A 20,808-nucleotide genomic window follows, 5' to 3' on the forward strand; every position below is an offset into this window, starting at 1 on the left:
GACAGGGTGAGGGTCCTGACCCTATCAAAGGGGGGGCTCTCTCAACCTGTGGTAGGGAGCACATCAAAACCAAGGTTAGAACTAGCCCTGCACCAGATATGTGAAGTGGGAATTGGGGGGGGCAAGTACACGAGAATCCCCCCCATGTGCCCTAAATGACAACCCTCATACCACTCTGTGTCTCAATGCCTCCACAAACAATTAATGGGCACGGTTCTCTCCTTTGTATTTCAGAATGGCAACTCCCAGAATTCCCTTGCAAGCAGGCAGGAAAACCCGGACCAGAATCAAACAACAAGCAAACCTGAAAGGCAACAAATCCTCCAGACTGAACCAGCACCACAACCCAACAGCAACCAGAATCGCAAAAGATTCACCAGCAACTCAGAAATAAACAATTTCTAGCCACATAGCACAACAGAAAAACATCAGAGACGTTTAGTAAAACAGTGCAAGAATTGAGGGAGGGGCATAGAGGGTTTTGTAAACCTGCACTATAACTATAAAAGCATACAGCAGAAGAGACAGTGTGTCTTGTATGGGTGAGGTCGCAGGAAGTGAACAAAGAGATCAGTCGGAGCACAGTGTTGGAGAGTTTGTGACAGATTCTAGCAAAGGTGAGGTATTTGAGAGATAGAGTGATATCAGTGGTGTGTAATGTAGTGTATAAATTTGGGAGGAGGGAGCATGGAAAGTAAGAGGAGAAAAAGTTGGAATATAGTGTGGGAGATAGCAGTGGAGTAGCGAATGCAGCCGTTTGTGTGAAAGGGTGTGTGTGTGTTAGAAAAGAGAGGCTAGTACAGAGGAGTGTAGAAGTGGGTGTCAAGGGGCATAGGAGAGGGGCAAGTGTGAGCAGTTCCATGGACATTGTCTTGAAGGCAGGGTGGCCATCTTGGACCACAGCTGCATGAGCATCATGGTCGTGTGACTGCCATCTGGCCAGACTACTCCAGCCAAAACCTGCGGCATGCCATCTCTGAGGCTACTTTGAATTCCAGCGCAATAACTGCCACCACAGACAGCCGAACCGGCAGCACACAACACAAGTGGAACCACGGCCAGCACTGCTGGCTGTCCCAAATCATCCTCCCACAATCCTCCCCCAGGAACCCACATACACCAGGTGAAATCTCAGTGGGCACAGGAGGCGGTGAGAATTATAAACTGGTTACTGGTTAAGTAGTGCAGTTGGAAGGGAGTCCACAACTGAGGTCAAGCACCGGAAGGAGAGAGATGCGAAGACTGACACCAGTGTGAGAATCTGCTTAACTATGGGCGACAGCTACTGGGAAGCTGGAGGTGATGCCATGGCTGGCAAGGTAGGACTATCAGGTTTAAGACAACTGGTAGGTGAGTGGGGAAGAGGAGGCCTGCACCCAGAGGGATTGGGCTGTTCGAGTGCCACATGGGAGTTACAGGGGCACTGATAGGTAGAAATGGGGAAAGGGCAAGTATCGTGTAGGAGAAAACCTGTGAGTCTGTAAAGGACCATTTCAGAACCTGGTGGGATAACAACAGTAAGAAAGTGTCTTGTGGTTAAGAGTCAGAACTAAAACAGCCACTGGGGAAGGATGCTGGTGTTGGAAAGTACAGGCAGAGTTTGGACCACTGGCAGTGTCTAAGGGTGGAGGTTTGTGAGAAAATGCCCTCTTTGAACCTGTTTACCCAGCTGTTACAGCTCCTTCAAACGCACATTCTTTGGAATTAATGTCCTATGGCACAGTGCATTCAGCACAGAATGTGTTTGTGTATTTTAGAGCTTTCAGAAACGTTATTCTGGTCCCTTTGCTAGCAACACTTACACCCCCTGTGATTGTCTAATGAAGAGAAACCTTTCCCACAACTGGGAAAAAACAAGAGATTGTTTTCTGTAGCGCATAACTGTACAAATATGCAATACTCTGAAATAGCTACAACAAAGACATTCTCGTGCAACACAGTCTTCAGAAAATGACTATGATAAACCTTTGATCTTCTGGGAGACTTTACACTTCATTTTGCTCTTCCTCAGTGACACTAATTCAGACCAAATGCAAATGAAAAACATTCTGAAGCAGTGGACTGAACTCTGGGTGTCGGGATAGCATCATAAGTAAGTCTTGTTCGATACATGTATGGTCATGACCCACGCATTTTTTAAGATGCTTATACAATTTCTGATCCAATCACTGGATGGCAATATGACAAACAGCATGTGAATCTAGAATTGATTCACGTTGTAAAAAACGGCAAGCTTGCTGAAACTGATCAGTTTTAACTGCAGTTTAAGGTGGATGACCAGAGTATATTGTATCATCTATTTTTGCTGACAAACACCAACATTTTGGAATAGAGTAGCCAGTGACACAGAATCCAAACACCAGATCAAGGTGATTTTCTAAGGAAAGCATGCTCTATGAAGGACTACACTCACAAATTCATTTCTGTTTGGGAATGCAGACTACCATTTGCAGCTTTGATAGGCTGCAAAGACCCTCCTCTTAAAAGGAACTCATACAATCAACAAAAATAACAATTTCTAAACAACTTCAGCTTGAGAAGTTGCAAAATATATTTGTTAAAAACCTCTGATTGTGCCAAGACCTTTACTCGATTGATTTCAGGCATTTTGCACATAACAACCCTGGTAATGGCCAGGTATGCCCTCAAACAAAACCATAAAAGATTAATACAAATACAATTTGCAACAGACACATCTTACTTTCCAAATTGAAATGATAGAGAAATATTAAGGGACCAAGATTTTTTGAGGAATATGCTCTTTCTACAAATTACTTTTGATATAGGAGATAATATTAATGTATGGAATTATAGCACGATTACCTGATGACATGGATCCGTATAGAGGCAATATAAGTAAGCCTTCCACTGACTGGTCATGCGCATCATACTGATAATCAATTGATTCAGCCTTTTTGAAAAGAAGGTTGCATGCCTTCTCAATCTCAGCTTGGCCTGCAATATGAGAAAGAGAAATAAAATTAAACTACGACCGGGATACATAAGTGTGTATACAGCCTGGCTATTCCCAATATTCTTGCAAAACAACCCATATTCAGGGAACATGTATTGTTAAAATACACCTGATGACTCATGCATAGATTACCAAACACACCCCCAACTCAATATTAATCATTCTTAGGAAAAACATTTTAAGTATATTGCGACAGGTCAGGAATGAAACTCGGACACATGTGATTCATGGTTTTGGCCATAAACATTTATTAAATGAAATGGGTGTGGAAAATAGCTCTCTGTCTAAGCTCTAGAGGTAACCTACCTACCTAAAACAAAACAAATGGGTTGGTCCTTTGTCAAGTTGTCCAAAGCAAACTGTCCTGTGTCCGAAGTACTAGTCTGACCTTCACATTCTAAAAATCAACTATAATGTGAAAAGGGAAATGTCTTTGGGCTTGGAAGGTGTACAAATGTTCAAAAGAATAAATGTTCAACTCCAACACGAAAGATAAAGTTCACAATTCCAGAGGGTGGTCCCCTTCCCCTGGATTTCTCTTCACTCAGCTTTATACTGGTTCTTTAACCCCTTTAGATCAACTATAATTAGCTTACTAAGTAGCTGAGCTGACAGTCTGATTCTTGATAGAGTACCTGGGGTATTGTCCTGCCAGGTGTCTTCTTACTCCTTGATTTCTCTCAATCACAATCTTTGGTTACTTCCTGGTGGATCCTTCTCTGCTCTGGACCTCATCATGCAGTGTAGTTTATAATATTGTCCACTTTGTTTTTACCTGGTATACTCTTCTGACAGACGGGATTCTCTCATGTGCAAACACCTATGCCTTGCAATGCCTGGTATACTCTCCTGTCAGGGCTTTTCATATGTGCAAAATGATTCTTCTCATATACAAAACACTTGTGACATGAAATTCCTGTTATACTCTCCTGCCAAGGCTTTTCTTATGTGCAAAACACTTTTCATACACAAAACACTTGTAACTTGAAATGTCTGGTAAACTCTCCTGCCAGCGCTTTCTCATAGGCGTATTGCAAACACTTGCAAACTTGACAGTTTCTCGTATTTATTATGCTCTACTTATATAAGAAATATGGGCACTTTTCATTCCTTCTCATCTGCTTCATTTACTTCTGGTTGCTTTCGGTCCCATAGCCGAAATCCCTGGTGTGCCCTCTTCCCTAAGGCGGACTCATCGGTGTACTGTAGCGGGAATGGTGTCTCCTGCGGTGAACCTGCCGCAGCTAGTTGGCATCCTGTTTCCTTCCTTCAGTCTCGCCACCTCCGTTTTGTGGCTCCTGTATTGTCCTTGGCTCTCGCTTGTCTATTATGCGCTCCCCTGGGCTCCAACAGCGTGGAGGCTGCTCTTCGATACAGCTGCACGCCAGGAGGTCGTCCTCCCTCCTTTGGCATTCCGGCGGCGTACTGATCTCTGCAGTCTGCCTTCTTTAGTTTCTCCCGTGAGCCAGTTGGCTCCACGGAACTTGCATTTTCCCAGCAGTCCCTTTGTCAGCACCAAGAGGACTCAACTTCTCCAGCCAGCGCCTACCTGTCAGCTGGCTTTGCTGTTTAAAAGTCCCACCGGCCAATATGCGCTCATAACAACTAGAGTGCACCTTAGGCTCTGAGCCTTCACTGATCTTCCTAACTCAGTTCAGCTTCCTCTTGGCGGTACTTCTTTCCTTAGAAGAAGGGAAGTCAGTTTGTAATAACCTGTAGGCTGAGTATGGGAAGGTGCTCTCAGTAGTTTTAAATGTCCACTTTGACGACTTGTGTGCAGAGTTTGAAGAGGTATTTTCAGTAATTTGAAGGGCAAGTTATGTTTCAGATCACTCTGAGGAAATGGATACCGAGCTGCCTGGGGAGTGATCTTTACTGTTTGCCAGCCTCTTCCTCGTCTCAGTTGCCCGCAGATTTTCCCTTGTGGGAGTTTTGAGATTAGACACACCAACTTTACATAGAGGTGGGGAATGAGAGTAACAATTTGCCGTTAAGGCATGGCGGACTAAGGAAGCATCAAGGAGGGTATGTGATGTACTCCACTGATGCCATCGAGTGTCCCTGAGAATCACGTCCCCCAAAATTATCCTCCCGCATAAAGCCACCCCAGGGTCAGGATCACATAGCGCAGCTGCTGCGCCCTGGCCACATGAGGGAGAGGGTGGTGGTTGGGTTAGCCCCTGGAAAAAAAGTGATGACATCCTTGGTTTCATCACAATATGTTATGTCCTTCCTAGTAGTGACTTGTTTTGGGAGTTACTACTAGGCCGAAACTCATGGGAGTCACACAAGGCAAAACACATGGAATGTCCTGGGTAGTTGAACATCCTTTGCACAGCAAAAGCAGAATTTTAAAAAAGGAGATCAGCACACAAGCATAGCTATAGGTTTTCCCCCCATCCTTCCTGCACTCTCCTCCTTCTGCGCCTAATGGCTCTCTGCACCTCACGGTCCATAACTAAAGACTTTGTAAAGGAAATGATTGTGAGGTTCAAAGACAAAAAGAGAATTAAAAGGACTATTGGGAGTCATTAGTATGGTAACTTGGATATATTTTTGGCCCTCTTCCCTTCAGGTTCGTGGGGACATTTCAAATTGTGAAAATCTGCAAATTGTAAATTAGCTTATCAATAATCCTATTTTAATTTAAGATATTTTTGAAGTGTTTGCTCAAATAGTCTCACCCAGAGATTACAATAATGGATCAGTAGCTACAGAAAGTATGGAAGCATATTACTCATGGGTACCCTGAAGATGACATCCAGTGGGACTTGTCACAAGGAAACCTTTAGTGCCATCTTGGCTCCGACACCCTGAGTGAGCATATCCTCAGGGTGAGAGATGGCTACAGAAGACCGACAGATTGGACTGATTCCAAAACACTAAAAGGCTTTGGAAATGCATGATGAGTTCTAAAGACTAACCATGCCCGTATGAAAAATTAAGGTTTGCAAAAAGAATACCCTTGCAATTTGCTCCTTCTCCATGCAGAAGTCTGCAACAAGAAAATGTTTTTCAGGTGACCACTGTTGGCACTCATTGCCACAGATCCAAATGGGCTATAAGCCATGAACTGGAACAGAAATACCAATGTTCAGATCCTAAAAGAGATAGGTCTCCAAATCATGGAGAGAAAAATGTAGAGCCCTTAATGTTTTGCATATTAAAGCATTCTTTCATTTGAAATCTTATAAGCGATGATGGCATATAAATACCAGACGTGGGTATGTGGGAAACATAACATATAACTGATAAAATATCTTTGAAATTCTATTCTCAGCTAAAGTCCACTGACAAAAACAAAGGCCCCCGGTCCCATACAGAAGCTAGTACAATGTTTCCTAACACTTTGAAGGGTGTCTGGCTTTCAGTTGGGTAGACCTAATATGTCAAGAAATAAACTGATTTGATCAATAAGGAACTGCTAGAATCAAGCCATAGAAGATACTTCCTCTATTTGCTTTGATCCTGGTTAGAAGAGGATGGTAGGCAAAGATAGATGGATTGGTGCAAAGTGATCTAATTCCAAATGGCTATCTCCCAAAGAGGATATAGACCAGAGTTCGAAATTTTGGAGAGCTACAGCAGAACTCTGGGTGAGTGTTCAAGGAGCCCATCAAAATGGACTGCTCAGAGTGCCATATGTTGATGTACATCTCACATTCACAAGTCTACCAATGGAACACAGATGTCGTCAGTGGGCGCCCTACTGCTATACAGATATAAAATATCACATGGATGAGGCTCTTAAGCTTCAGAACTGTCTTTACTCCAATGGATATACGACTGTGTGCACATACACATGGATGTCTCCAGTACAAATGTACCTGACAAGCTCTAGAATACTGTACAAGGAATTGGAAACCATCAAAACGGAAACAGTGGAGGACTGATGTTGGAGAGTAGAGCAAGTGAAGAAAACAAGGCTTTGAGGGAAAGACATTAGCTCTTATTATGAGGACATTTAACTTTTGGAGTCTCTGTACAGGAGTTCAAAAGTCATGGATCCTTGAAGGCCAAGGGTGGCAAACAACCATGTGACCGGGTGACAGACTTCACCCTATCAAGGGGGCGGGGACAGGGACCTCTACCAAGCTGGGTACGTGTGATACCAGATTATGCCAGAGTCAATTTTACCCAAGAGGCGGGGTGAGGGAGTTGAGAGTGTCCCAGTCCTTGGAATCACACTTGGTGCTTGGAATAATACCTGTGTACTTGGTACTGCTGCCTGGTATAGTATGCCTTGCAGCCTCTTGGCAAAATTCCTTTTTGTCTATTTCAGGACTACCAGCCCAAGAATGCAGTTTCTCACCAGCAGAGAGCTCTGCGAGCGTGAACATCAATGCGGCATACAAATCTTATCCCCATAATCACTTTCAATGTATGGACCAGAACACTCTCCGGGCAGCAGGACTGCGACCCAAGCAGCCAAAGAAGCCGGCCAATGGGAGCAGAAACACCTTGAATGCTGACCCAGAAAAAGGCAGCAAGGTTAAAAAGGGGATTTAAAGATGCTGACCAAGGTAACCTGGCATCATGGGGAAACGAAGAAGGAAGATTGGCCTGAGAGGTCAGGCGGAAGTGAGAACCAATGGGAGGGAGGGAGGGGGAGGCAGATGAACAGGAAGGCCCGGGTACAAAAGACCTGTGAAGCTGGAAGCAGATCAAGGGTGTCCGGTGATGTGAGGAAGAGAGGTTACGAACGGATAGACCAGGTGGAGGATGGAGCTTGCAGAAGATCGCTGAGGACATGTTTGTGGAATAGAGTGCAGGTGATGCATCGAATATAAAAGAGAATGTTACCAGATGGGAATGGGCAGAAATATAGGTGTGAGTGTATGTTTCGACAAGGGATAGGGGAGATGAAAGGAAGAGAGAGTAGAGTAGGTTGTGGAAGGGGCGACTGGGTGAGTGAGAAGGAGTGAAAGAGAGAGAATGAGGGTGGAAGAGAATTGAGAGAGGTGTGTAAGGCAGAGGGTGGAGAATAGGAGGAATTAGAAAGTGGGGGGAGAGAGGAAGTCAGTAGGAGAGTGTGAAACTTCGAAGTGAGTGAGAGTGTAAGACTGAGGTGAAGGCAGTAGAGTGAGGGAGAGAGAGAAGAGGTTAGAGAGAGTGCAAGACTAAGCTAAAGGGAGAGTATAGAAAAGTGAGTGAAGAGTGAGAATGATCTGAGGGGGAGTCAGATTAGAAAGGAGGATTAAGGGAGTGGCAGAAAGAGTAGAGAGGGAGAGAGGAGAGAGGAGAGCCAGAAGGGAGTAATAAGAGAAGAAATAGGAAAAAGATAGAAAGGAACAGAAGAGAGTTTGAAAGAGTGAAAGAAAGACTGAGACAAGGCAAACATTCATGTTCATTGGTTTGGGGAGGAGTAGGGGAGGGGGACATTAGTAGACATTAAGGGTTACCTATCATCAGTAGTGACTCAAACAGGGACATATTAAATAAGACAATCATGTTCTCCTGACCCCTCAATTACATAATTTTAGCAGCACATGACTCTTAATTGCATGCTTTCTGGCACACTCCTTTTGGTTGCTATTATTCCATCTGGTATTTAATATCTCACATCTGCACTTCTAGCCAGCCACAGGAGCTATGGTAATCGAAATGTGTTCTTTTCAACAAATACACATTTTTCCTTTCCCAGTGTCATAAAACATTGCCCTGAGCAGTGTTTGACACTTGACAAATGTAAAACCAGAACTAAACTCTTTTATTTTGAGCACACAATGTTTTTTTTTTGTTGTACATACATACATGTGCTATGTACTGTGCCAGACCTTAAAGTTCCGGGTTGGTGTATGGGGTCTCTTAGAGCTACATATAAAACATTTATTTTTTGCCCAATGTATTTGTAATAAATTCAGCAAGTTGCACCTTTTATAGTGATTTATAAATAATTGCAGTGTTGGGAAGAGGAACATTCCCTTTCACACCCAATTCAGAGATGATAACTCATTTACTATGCATGCTTAGAATGTGGCTTACCTCATTAATCGGTTTCCCACAAAATATTTTGTGCACGAAAGCAAACCATTTCAGAACTTGGGGAAAAATAATTAAAGAGAACATTGGTCATGTCCCTTATGCCAGGATTCGGTTGTCTGTAGTATTCTAAGGATTTGTGATAGGTCAGAACCAGGAGACGGGGACATCGGCATGTTTTCTGAATGGTTTATTTAATTCTTTAACGAAAAACAAGGCTTAAGCTGTCCCTAAGACCAAGGATTCCATGGCCTGCGTTACAAAGAAAAAAAGCAAATGGGTTGTTCGCCAGGATGCCTTACATAAATGAAGTCCTCGGTCCAGAATCCAATTCTATCTAGAGTTCTGCCCCTAACACTGCAAAAGAACAACATAAATCCAACAAACACATATTTTGGGCCATTGCCGAACAAAGGGACGGCGGCTGTTTCTGACCCCACCCTGGTGTCTCTTTACAAATGGCTCATCGCCTAAATGCACAGTCCCAACCATGCACAGAGTGTTTTCGTTTTTTCTCTCTCCCTCCCTCAATCCCTCCCTCCCTCTCCCTCTCCCTCCTTCCCTTCCACCAGCCCCCCAGACAGCAGGCTAGGTTCCTCTCCCACACCTTGGATTGTCTCAGTCTCTCATTCCCCACTCTTAGGTTTCTCCTTTTTCTCTTTTCCCACTCAGGGACGTCTTTCTCATATCCCCACTCTGAGGCTCCTCTCACTCTCATTCCCCACTCTGGGACTTTTACTCCCCACCTTGCGGTCTCTTGCTATTCTCAACACCTTGGAACTTCCTAGTTCTCAGCCTGCATTGGGGTTTCTTTGTATTCTTCCCCCCTTGGCCCTTCCAGGTTCCCACCCCACCTTGGGGTCTCTTTGGGCCCACCCTGCTTTGGGGCTTCCTGGTTCTTGCCCCACCTTGGGGTCCCTTTGAGCTCACCCCGCCTTGGGATTCTTGGTTCTCATTCCACTCTGGGGTCTCTTTGGCTCAGCCTGCCTTGGGGATTCCTGGTTCTCGCCCCACCTTGGGGTCTCTTTGGGCTCACCCTGCCTTGGGGCTCCTTGCGGTTCTCCCCTCTTTGGGACTGTCCTATGTTCTCCCCACCTTGGAGTATCTGTGGGCTCTTCCCGTCCATCTTTATTCTTCTTGCTTTGGCTTTGCTGCCCTCCTCCCTGTTCCCCAGAGCCACAGGGTACCTTTATCTTCCGGACGAGACGAAGCTTGCTCTCACTTCACACTGACTTCTGAAACAAATCTGGCGGTGGCTTGCCTGCACACCGGTCGCACGCTCTCCTCCACTCCTCCGGCTCGACACTTTGGGCTCCTCACATGGCGGGTGCTGAGACCGCACTGCAGCGCTGACCGCTCTCTGAATGCCACACCTGGCATGCTCTCTCCTGCAGCCTTGCCACCCCCCCCCCCCACGAGGTTCCTGGCTCTCTCTCGATACCTGCAGGCTGCGCTCTCTCTTGCTACTTCCGGGTGGCTCTTTGTCTGGCGCACTCTGAGGAGGCTGGTCCAATCCACTGTTCTGCTCTTTCAGATGAAGATTGTAGATACTTGGGGGTCATAAATCAAACCAGCCGTTGTAACACAATGTTTTAGGTTACATGTTTCAACTCCCAAATAGCCAACAAAAGTATTTGAGTTTGGACGGAAGGGAGAACAATTTATATCCCTTTCAGGGGATTTCTGGCCCCTAAGGGGGGAGGGGTCATCCCCAGTGGAATCCCACTTGCCCTATCCACTAGAGGGTGCTAGGCATAGCAGGGTGGCTCTGCATTGGGGAGAGGGGACAAACTCCTTGGATCACAGACTTTAGAGGCATTTGTTTTTGATGGTGAGATTGAGTTTGCAAGAACCACCAACAGCTTTCTTTTGTTTCTCAACCATCTCAAAGTTCTCCTCTGGTGTTATATCCTCCACGTATCTTGGAGCATGCTATTGAGTTATACTTCTTTACAACTCAGGTTGACCTAGTAGAAAAAACCCAGAGGTCTGCTCTGAGGAGAAGTCAATGACATTAGACTTACACTGCACATCAGAAACGACTACAGTAGATTTGTTATGATGTTATGTTATGTTATTTTGCACTTATATAGCGCCTTATATACCATTGGTATGGTCTGAAGGCGCTGGTAGGTTGAACGCCCTTGGGAACCGAGGTTCTTGTCAGTAGAGAGAGGAGAGAGGATCGAAAAGGTGCGAGTGCGCATCTGGTATGTGTGCAGCTGGTGCGAAAATTCCTGTGGAAGCTGCTTCATAGCGGTAGGTGTGGTGGCTGAGAGGTCAGGAGTATGTATTCGAATCTGGCAGGAATTATCCAGACCGAGAGTGGCAGCGTAAGGCCTGAGGAGAACGCCTGGCTGGGGGTGCGAGACCAGCAGTGATTACAATAGAGTGATGTGGAGTGAGCGGCGTCAGATGTTGATATGAGAACAGTTATACCGAATGGTGTCATAGTATCTCTGTGTTCTAGTTGGGTGGTGGTGTAAGGAGAGAGTAATCGTGGGGTGTGATATGAGGTATGATCTTTTAAAGGCTCCATGCATTCTAGGTATAATATGGACGTCATGCGGTTAAGCAATTCGTCCGTTCTGCACATTCGTCGGCCCTCCACACGTCCTCTCGCCACACACGTCCTCTCGCTACACACATCTTCTCGCCAACACGTCCTCACGCCACACATGTCCTCTCGCCACAACACGTCCTCTCGCCACAACCCATTCTCTCGCCACAACACATCCTTTCGCCACAACACGTCCTTTCGCCACACATGTCCTCTCGCCACCCACGTCCTCTCGCCACCCACGTCCTCTCGCCACCCACGTCCTCTCGCCATACATGTCCTCTCGCCGCACACGTCCTTTCGCCACCCACGTCCTCTCGCCATACATGTCCTCTCGCCACACACGTCCTCTCGCTACACACATCTTCTCGCCAACACGTCCTCACGCCACACATGTCCTCTCGCCACATACGTCCTCTCGCTACAACGCGTCCTCTCGCCAAGCACGTTTTCTCTCGTCACACACGTCTTCTCTCCACACACGTCTTCTCTCCACACACGTCTTCACTCCACACACATCTTCTCTCCACACACATCTTCTCTCCACACACATCTTCTCTCCACACACATCTTCTCTCCACACACGTCTTCACTCAATACATCCGGCCGTCCTACACACCCGGCCGCCCTCCACACCAGGCCGCTCTCTACACCCGGCCGCCCTCCACACTCGGCCGCCCTCCACACCCGGCCGCCTTCCACACCCGGCCGCCTTCCACACCCGGCCGCCCTCCACACCCGGCCGCCCTCCACACTCATGGGCCCTCCACACTCATGCGCCTTCAACATTCAGGCGCTCTCAACACGCATTCGCCCTCAACATGTATCCGCCCTCAACACTCATGCGCCCTCAACACTCATCCGCCCTCAACACTCACCCGCCCTCAACACTCACCCGCCCTCAACACTCACCCGCCCTCAACACTCTTCCGCTCTCCACGGTCATCCTCACTATATGCTCGTTCGCTTGTATACGATCGTCTGGCCAGGCGTTTACCTAGTCTATACGTTTGTTGGTTCAGTAAAGTTAATTTTATATGCCCTCATCAGTTCTACGTGCTCCTTAGTTCTGCTTGCTTCTCTGTATTTGCGTTCACATTAGCTTTTACATACTGCTATGTGCATTTCATCGGTTCAGATCTCCTTAGTTTCTCATTGATTTATTCGTAATACCCGCTTCCTTGTATTTGATCTACTTTAGTCGTTTATTGATAGGTCGGTGTGATGGTGCCAGTTTGGAGGCCGGTTGGTTTTAGGGGAAGAGCCAGGTTTTCAGTAGTTTGCGGAAGGACATTAAGTCCTCAGTTAGGCGGATGTGGGGTGGGAGCGAGTTCCACAGGGTTGGAGCTTGGGCTGAGAATGATGTTCCGCCTATCCTAATTGAGTTTGTCTTAGGAATTGTTAGGAGGCCGGCTGAGCTTGATCTTAGGGTGCGAGAGGGATGATATGGTATTAGTTTTTCTTGAAGATAATGAGGTCCAGTTTTATGCAGTGCTCGATGGGTGAGGCATAAGGTTTTGAAAGCCACCCTACGGGCTACTGGAAGCCAGTGCAGTGTCTTGAGGGCTGGGGATACGTGGTCTCTTGGACCTAGCGCAAGTAGCATTTTGGCCGCCGCGTTTTGTGCTCTTTGGAGTTTATTCAGCTGGTAGGCATGGATTCCGAGGTATAGGGGGTTTCCATAGTCCAGTCTGGATATAACGATTGATTGGACGGCAGAGACTCTGTTCGGAAATGAGAGGTATGGAAAGATGCGCCTGAGGGTTTTAAGGTGGTAGTGGCAGGACTTTGAGACATTGTTGACTTGGCGCGAGAGTGTTAGGCCGGAGTCTAGGGTGCATCCAAGATTTTTCACTGTGTTGGAGGGTGTCGGTGAGTTGCCCATGGCGGGTGGCCAGGGAAGAGGGTGCGGAAGAAGATCGGAGTTGCCGCACACCATGATTTCTGTTTTGGCGGGGTTTAGCAGGAGGTGGCTTTGGGTCATCCAGCGGTCAATGTTAAGGAGGCAGGCGGCCAGGTCGGGTCGGGAGTTGGGTTTCGAGTTCAGGAATTTTAAGATTAGTTGGGTGTCGTCGGCGTAGTTGTAACATATGATGTTGTGTGAGCAAATTATTGGCGGGAGGGTGATCAGGTAGAGATTGAACAGCAGGGCAGATAGACATGCTCCTTGAGGGACTCCCGTGTCGACAGGTCGAGCTTGGGAGGTAAAGCCGGAGAGTGTAGTTATTTGGTGCCTGTCTTTGAGGAAAGAGGCTATCCATTTAAGAGCGGTTCCACGGATTCCTAGGGAGTGGAGGCGGTCTAGGAGGATTGAGTGATTGATCGTGTCAAAGGCAGCGGATAGGTCAAGGAGGATTAGTGCTGCGCATCCTGCGGCGTCTGCTGTCATTTTGAGGTCGTCCCAGATCGACGCTAGGGTGGTTTCGGTTCCGTGACGTGATCTGAAACCTGATTGAGCAGGGTCTAGGAGGTTATTGGCTTCGACAAAGGCATTTAGTTGGGAGTAGACGGTTCGGTCAATGAGTTTGGCAAGGAACCTGGTGTTTGAGATTGGGCGGTAGTTTTTGACCTCGAGAGGGTCGAGCGAAGATTTTTTTATTAGAGGTTTGACGTATACCATTTTGAATGCCTCGGGAAATATACCGGAGGAAAGGGAGTCGTTTATGATAGATCTTGCGTGCTCCCCTGCGCAGGTGGAGGCAAAAATTCCTTTAAGAGTTTTGGCTGGGCAAGGGTCTAGTGGTGATCCAGATGGTTTGCGGGCAGATAGAAGTTTGAGAAATTGCTCTGGTGATAATGGACTAAAGGATTCGAGCGTTGGTTGCGTTGAGGTCGCAGGTGAGGGGCTGGCCGGTGCGGGCGGCGGAGTGTCAATTGGTTGTAGGAGAGCCAATTTGGTGTTTAGAGTTTTAGTCCTTTCAATAGCCGTGGTGTAAAAATGGAGGGAGAGTGAATCACACAGTGATTGTGACGGGGTCGGGATGGTTGTGTTACAAGCTGGATTGGTGAATTCGGAGATGATTTTGTGCAGTTCTTTGCTTGGGTTTTTGGAGTTTAGGATTCGGGTGTTGTAGTGGGCTTTTTTTGCTTTCCGGATTTCGGCCTTGTACTGATACAATTGTCGGGCCAAAGTGGTCTTGCTCTCTTGGGTTTTCTCTTTCCGCCATTTGCGTTCAAGGTATTTGTAATTCTGTTTAGTGGTTTTTAACTCAGGAGTGAACCATCTGGGAAAAGGGCCAAGGCGGGATGATGGTTTGCACAGGGAAGTGAGTCGTGTCAGAGATGCATTGAGCCATGAGTCAAAGGCTTCAGGCGTTAGATGGTTGTGGGGACGGTAGGTAGGTGGTCGAGACTGGAGGAGTGCCTCGGCTAGGTCTGGGGTGATTTTTAGTTTTTTCCAGCACTTGCGTAGGTTCGGAGGCTGAGATGTGCGTATGGGAAGGGGGCTGGGAGAGTGGATGGTGAACGAGAGAATAAAATGATCGGACCAGATGATAGGGGTGGGGGGCTTTAGGTGAATCAGGGTATTGGAGCTAAAGATGGCATCGAGAGTGTGTCCTTTAAAGTGAGTCGGGCCGTTTATGTGGGGTTGGAGGTTAATTGCATCTAGACCGTCGACCAGGGCGTGGGTCATAGGGTTGGTGGGGTTGTCGAGCCATATGTTGAAGTCTCCAAGGAGGGTGAGGTTGGGATGATTGATTTGGAGGGAGGCGATGGAGTCACAAAGGTTGTTTGCGAAATGTCTATCGTAGCCAGGAGGCCTGTAGATTATTAGGAAGCTGTGTGAGAGCGACGGGGAGAGGGATAGTTTAACGAGGAGCGATTCACAGGATGGAATGGAGGTTTGGTTGTCCATGATTGTGGCACGGAAGTGAGATTTGAAGACGAATGCTATCCCCCCTCCTCTGGACGGACGGTTCAGTGGGATGAGGCAATAGTCAGGTGGAAAGGCTTCATTGGCGATTGATGTCATGATGTTCAGCACAGAGGAAACCTTTTTGTTTGCATCAGGTTCTGGAGAGGGATTTGGTATTGGCCAGAATGCATCTCACAAACATCTAATCAACCAGATTGGGTGCCAGTGAAAATAAAGCTTTACTAATGTGGGGTTTGAACTTTCTCTTTGAGATAGAAATCGATCAAATTTTGTGAAGTGAAAAACGGACAAATGAAAGGCCATGGAAGGAGTATGTTGGCAGGAGGCAAGCTGACAACCAAGTAACCAAGCACATAATAAGCCCAGTGGTGTTAAGACAGCAGGGACTAAGTCACAGGGAATGCTAGTCAGATTCTCAGAACTACAATTGACATTAGTGGCAATGCTTGATCAGACTATAAGCAGCATGACAGGAGGGGGGCGTGGCCTTTGGAGCCGTGAGGAGAGCCTGCAAAGAGCTCCCGGGGCTGATCCGCTAGATGATCCTATGGAAGAAGCAAATTCTTGATCACGACATATGTACGGGCAAGTGAAGGTCTGCAGAGCATTACTGTTCAGTTTTGCTGGATTTCCCGGGCCCGGCCCGCAGCTGTTATAACAAAGAAAGTATGTCTGCAGGAGGCAAGATGGCGGACGGCATCGGATTGGCATGTGGCTAGGGACGAAGGGCTGCATGAGATGGAGAGGAGCTGATCGCCCACCACTGGAGACGGGGTGCTGTGTGGGAGACTGAGGCACAATCGACCGTGCGGCTTCGGCACATTGATTCAGAGTCCTGGGACCGAAAGGTGAAAGTGGCTGTGATCCGGACAGGGCGAGGCCAACTGAATATTGCGGTCCCTGCAGGGGATCGGCGTGGAGCGGCTGATGCCGTGTGAGTCATCGCCTGTAGTCCGCAAGTCCTCGCTTTACTGTAGGGCCGTTGCAAGAATAATTCACTGCAGACCAGTTACGGCCCGCATGTCGTGCGACAGGGCCGCAACGTCCATGTGAGTGCGGAGACCCACCCGGCAAGGGCCACAGTTAACAGCAACCGGTGACTGCAGTATTCCGGGCGCTAACGGTTGGTGTGCTACAACAAGTGGGGAAGTCTGAGGGGGGAAACACGGGCCGGGCATAAGGCAGACGGGCGCTGTGGTACATTCAATTTGCTGCAGCTCTTGGTTGGATGAAGTATCAGCCCCATTTCCTCCCCATAGAGAGAGGTGTATTAAGAGCACCTGGGCTGTCCCCATACACGGAGGCACTGTGGCAGGAGGGGTGGGCCCCCAATGGAGAAGGGATAACCTTGAAGCCAGTCCTACAGCGGCATGGCTGCAGGAGATGACGTGCATGAGGAGGCTGGCTGTCGGTCATACCCTGGATGCAACTGTAGCAGTGCAGTAAGTGCACAAGATAGGGGGTTGGGGCCTGTCGAGGCCTACCTTGCTGCTGCAGTGACTTTCTAGCCGAGTGGGTGTATACTGGAAACTGATCCTACTTACAAAAGGAGGTAAGGCAGCTGTGGCTAAAGACCCCTGGGGCATGCAGGTGCTGTTGGAGGAAGTCACATGAGGGTAGTGCCACAAGTTGGGTGCGGAGGCCCTTGAGTCTAGCTGGAATCCGTGTGGCAGTCCCGGAGGCACACTGCAGGTGGCGTGCAGTATATTTTGCAACCGAGGAAGAGGGAAGGGTGTGGGCCAGGCGCCATACAGTGACTGAGAGGAAGGTGGCGAAGAGGTAGCTGGCCTGGAAGCACCTATCCTGGCTGCCTTGGAGGAAAGTTTCCTTGACGACGCTCTGTCAGTAACAATTCTTTGCCAGGGCACCTAGGTGGAGGCCGGGGGAGCTTGCAGCTCTGGATTCTGGAAAGAGAACAGCTATTTGTCAAAAGTGACCCCAACATACGGGGCCCCCCGGTGGGCTGATCCTCTTGCAAACCTAGCCTTGATAGGTTGAAATACCTCGAACAGAGAAGATTGGCCCTCCACGTTTACTTGCTGCTAGTTAAGCATAAATCAGTTAGGATGCCCATGAAAACCGCCCAAATGACCCTTGACGCTTTTACCAAGAACTTGCGTTCAGTGCCTGCAACGGACATGGCGTCCTCACTGGAGAAGGAAGGGGATCCTACGGAGAGGCACAACCAAGTATTACTAGCGATTGCTGACCTCAAAGCTGCATTGGGCACTCAGATTGAAGAGGTCAAGGTGGACGTTGGGCTATTGCGTCTGGATGTCCTGGGCCTGGCAGAAAGGACCTCAGGTTTGGAAATTCAAGTGAAAGAAAACACGGCAGGGCTCCAGGAGACAAGCAATGAGGTCCATATCCTGAAGCAGAAAGTTGGCTTACTTGAGAACAGAGTGGAGGCGGCGGAAGGGAGGGCCCGCAGGAATAATATCCGGATAGTCGGCCTGCCCGAGGGTGAAGAAGGCAGCAACCCTGCGATGTACGTGGAGAACTTGTTCTTACAGGAAATTGGTCCTGTTGGTCCTGGGAACCTCCCTCGGGGCTTTACGGTTGAACGAGTGCACAGGGCCCTCACAAGAAGACCGACCCGGGAGCCCTCCCAGGCTCATAATTGCTAAAGTCCTGAATTACAAGGACCGAGAAAAGATCCTTTCGTTCTCCAGGCAAGGGTGGGCCTTACGCAGAGGCTTGGTGTACCTGGCGGTGTACCCCGATTACACCTGTCAGGTACAGAAAAGCTGCGCGCAGTTCTTGGCGGTTTAGTCGAGGCTGGGATTGGTCGGCCTGAGATACATGTTAATATATCTGCTGCGCCTGAAGGTCCTATATAAGTGCCAAGCCCTGTTTTTCGATCTCCCGGCAGAGGTGCAGGAGTGGCTGGATATGGAGAGGATGCACCTTATCGAAGATAAGGGTGCCCGAGACAAGGTCCGAGGGGACAGAGGGAACAGCTGAGATAGAAGGATAAATACGAACAGGTACTTTGGCGGTTTGGGGAACCCACCATGTCGGGTCCACCAGGTGAGGCCCCCAGGATAAGCGGGCCATCACCTAGGCAGAGTTGATGTACAGCGTAGACCCTCTTCTCCTCTATGTGAACATACTGGCCTACAGTTGATCGGATCTGCTCCGGAGGAGGTTGAACACTTGCAGTTTGGATGCTAATGTCCGATACAGTCATTTTTTCTTTCCTTGGGGCCTATTGGGACCTCTTCTGTCCCACTCGCTGTTTTCTTTTTTTTTGGGGTACCAGTTTCTTATGCCCACCCGCACCCGGTGCGCACAACCCTCTCGGGTATAAGCAATTGGCCGTCGCGAGAAGCAGGATGAGCCTTACCATGTTTGTTTATGTGGGGCTATTGTTTATTGTTGGGGGGGGTTGGGAGAGTAGATATGGGGGGAGGTTTGCCAGTATGAAGCCTAGACGTAGACGTCGCTTTCTCATGTATACACATGGAGCCTGCTGGATCTGCGGCTGAGGGGCTGAGTTCGGGAAGGTACGGTCAATGTCTAGCACAGTTAACATACTTACCTGGAATGTAAGAGATTTGCATAATTATGTGAAACGTAATAGAGTTTTTTCCTACCAGAGGAGGAGGAAAATCGACATTGCACTGTTACAGGAGACACATTTATCGGCTGAAAGGACAGGCTTTGTTGTCTGGTAAATGGCGTGGGCAAATGTTTGGTTCCCCCTACTCGGTATACGCTAGGGGGGTGCTGATTTGGATATCGCCCTCATTACCCTTCAGGGTCACCCAGGTTAAAACAGAGGATGATGGCAGGATGGTGCTAGTGCAGGGACTCTTGGAACACCTAGAGTTATGCTTGATTAACACGTACGCTCCCAATGCAGGGTTCTTCCAGATGCTATACCACAGGCTTAGCCCCAATAGGAATGGTAACGTAATCTGGGGCGGGGACTTTAACTGTACTTTAAACCCAATATTGGATAGATCTGACACTATAAACCTGCCCCACAGGCTAGGTCCCTGGAGACACTCCTGAAAGCATTTGACTTAAAGGATATTTGGAGGGAAATGCACCCAGATGCCAGGCACTATTCTCATTTCTCCACCCCACTTGCAGTCCACACCAGAATTGATAACTTTTTCGGTCAGGAGCATGTTGATGGCTTTACACTAGCTGAGTACAGTGGCAGGGTGCTGTCAGATAATGCGCCCCTCAACTTGCACTGACAATATGCACCCCCAAGACCTGCAATTACCACGTGGAGACTCAGGAGTGAATCCTTGCACGACACACCGTTCCACGACCACATCAAAAAAGAGCATTGTAGAGTATGTCAAACACAATCTGGGTAGCGTCCCCAGTGAAGGCACACTATGGGAGGCCCTCAAGGTGGTCACTAGGGGAGCCACCATAGCCGAATCCAATAGTATACAACTCAGGGCTGGAAGGGAGTTAACGTCAACTGAGGACCAGTTAAGAGAGGTGGAACAGTTACGGAAGGGTGGAGCCAGAGTCAGGGCGGACATAGTGACGCTCAGAAATAAGTGTGTAGAGTGCAGGGAGAGATTGGGGAAACATAATTACGCTAAGTACTTATAGAGGCACCATAAAGAAGGGGATAAGCCAGGTAGGCTGTTGGCCTGGTTATATAAGAGGGAGGAGAGCAGGAGCCCCAGAGCCCCATTCATATGATTCAAACGCAGAATGAAGCTCCATGCTATACACTAGTGGGAATTAATGCAGCCTTTAAAGAATTTTACAATACCCTCTATCAAGAGGGGCCTCAGGTATCATTGGCTCGTATAACAGAGGTACTCGAAGGGATAGACCTGCCTCGTTTAAGTCAGGAGGCGATACAGAGTTTGGAAGAGCCCATTACACTGGAAGAGATAAAATACACGATCCGGGCATTGCCTACAGGCAAGACCCCGGACTCGGACGGCTTACCTGAGGAGTTCTACAAAGAGTATACAGAAGAGCTTGCCCCCAGCTCCTGAGCGTGTTTAAAGACTCCTTTGAAAAGGAGGTTCTTCTCCTTAGCCTTAGAGAATCGATTATCATCCCTCTCCTTAAACCAAGGAAACCTCCCACAAGGTGCGCCTCGTACAGGCCCCTATCAATGCTCAATCAGGATAGTAAGATCTTAACGGCCACCCTGGCGAATCGCTTGAAGAGGGTGGTCCATATGATGATTCACCCAGATTAGACGGGTTATGTACCAGGCAAAAATATGGCCGGGGAACCTGCAAAGGTTACATCACGTCATAGATCGTACAGCGTCGAGGGAAACCCCATGTGCTATGACAACGCTGGACGCGGTTCAGGTATTTGATTCTGAGCGGTGCAAATGGCTCTATGCGGTGATGCGCAGGGTGGGATTGGGCAAACATACTTAAGGTGGGTGAGGCTTATTTATACCCAACCAGTCGCTAG

At 48.1% G+C, this 20,808-nt stretch overlaps 1 protein-coding gene across 15 annotated transcripts in view; it reads right to left on the reverse strand.

Annotated features, from left to right (window-relative positions):
* DHX40 (DEAH-box helicase 40) overlaps positions 1–20,808 on the reverse strand; it is a 1,529,377-nt gene that overhangs the window by 877,830 nt on the left and 630,739 nt on the right. For all 15 annotated transcript variants that reach the window (XM_069615133.1, XM_069615132.1, XM_069615130.1 and 12 more), the window contains one exon: positions 2,824–2,955. In XM_069615133.1, coding sequence (XP_069471234.1) covers positions 2,824–2,955 — 132 coding nt within the window. The remainder of the gene's footprint in view (positions 1–2,823; positions 2,956–20,808) is intronic.

The sequence above is a fragment of the Ambystoma mexicanum genome, chromosome 9 (assembly GCF_040938575.1).
Source record: "Ambystoma mexicanum isolate Mex_15411 chromosome 9, UKY_AmexF1_1, whole genome shotgun sequence".
Taxonomy (NCBI): Eukaryota; Metazoa; Chordata; class Amphibia; order Caudata; family Ambystomatidae; genus Ambystoma; species Ambystoma mexicanum.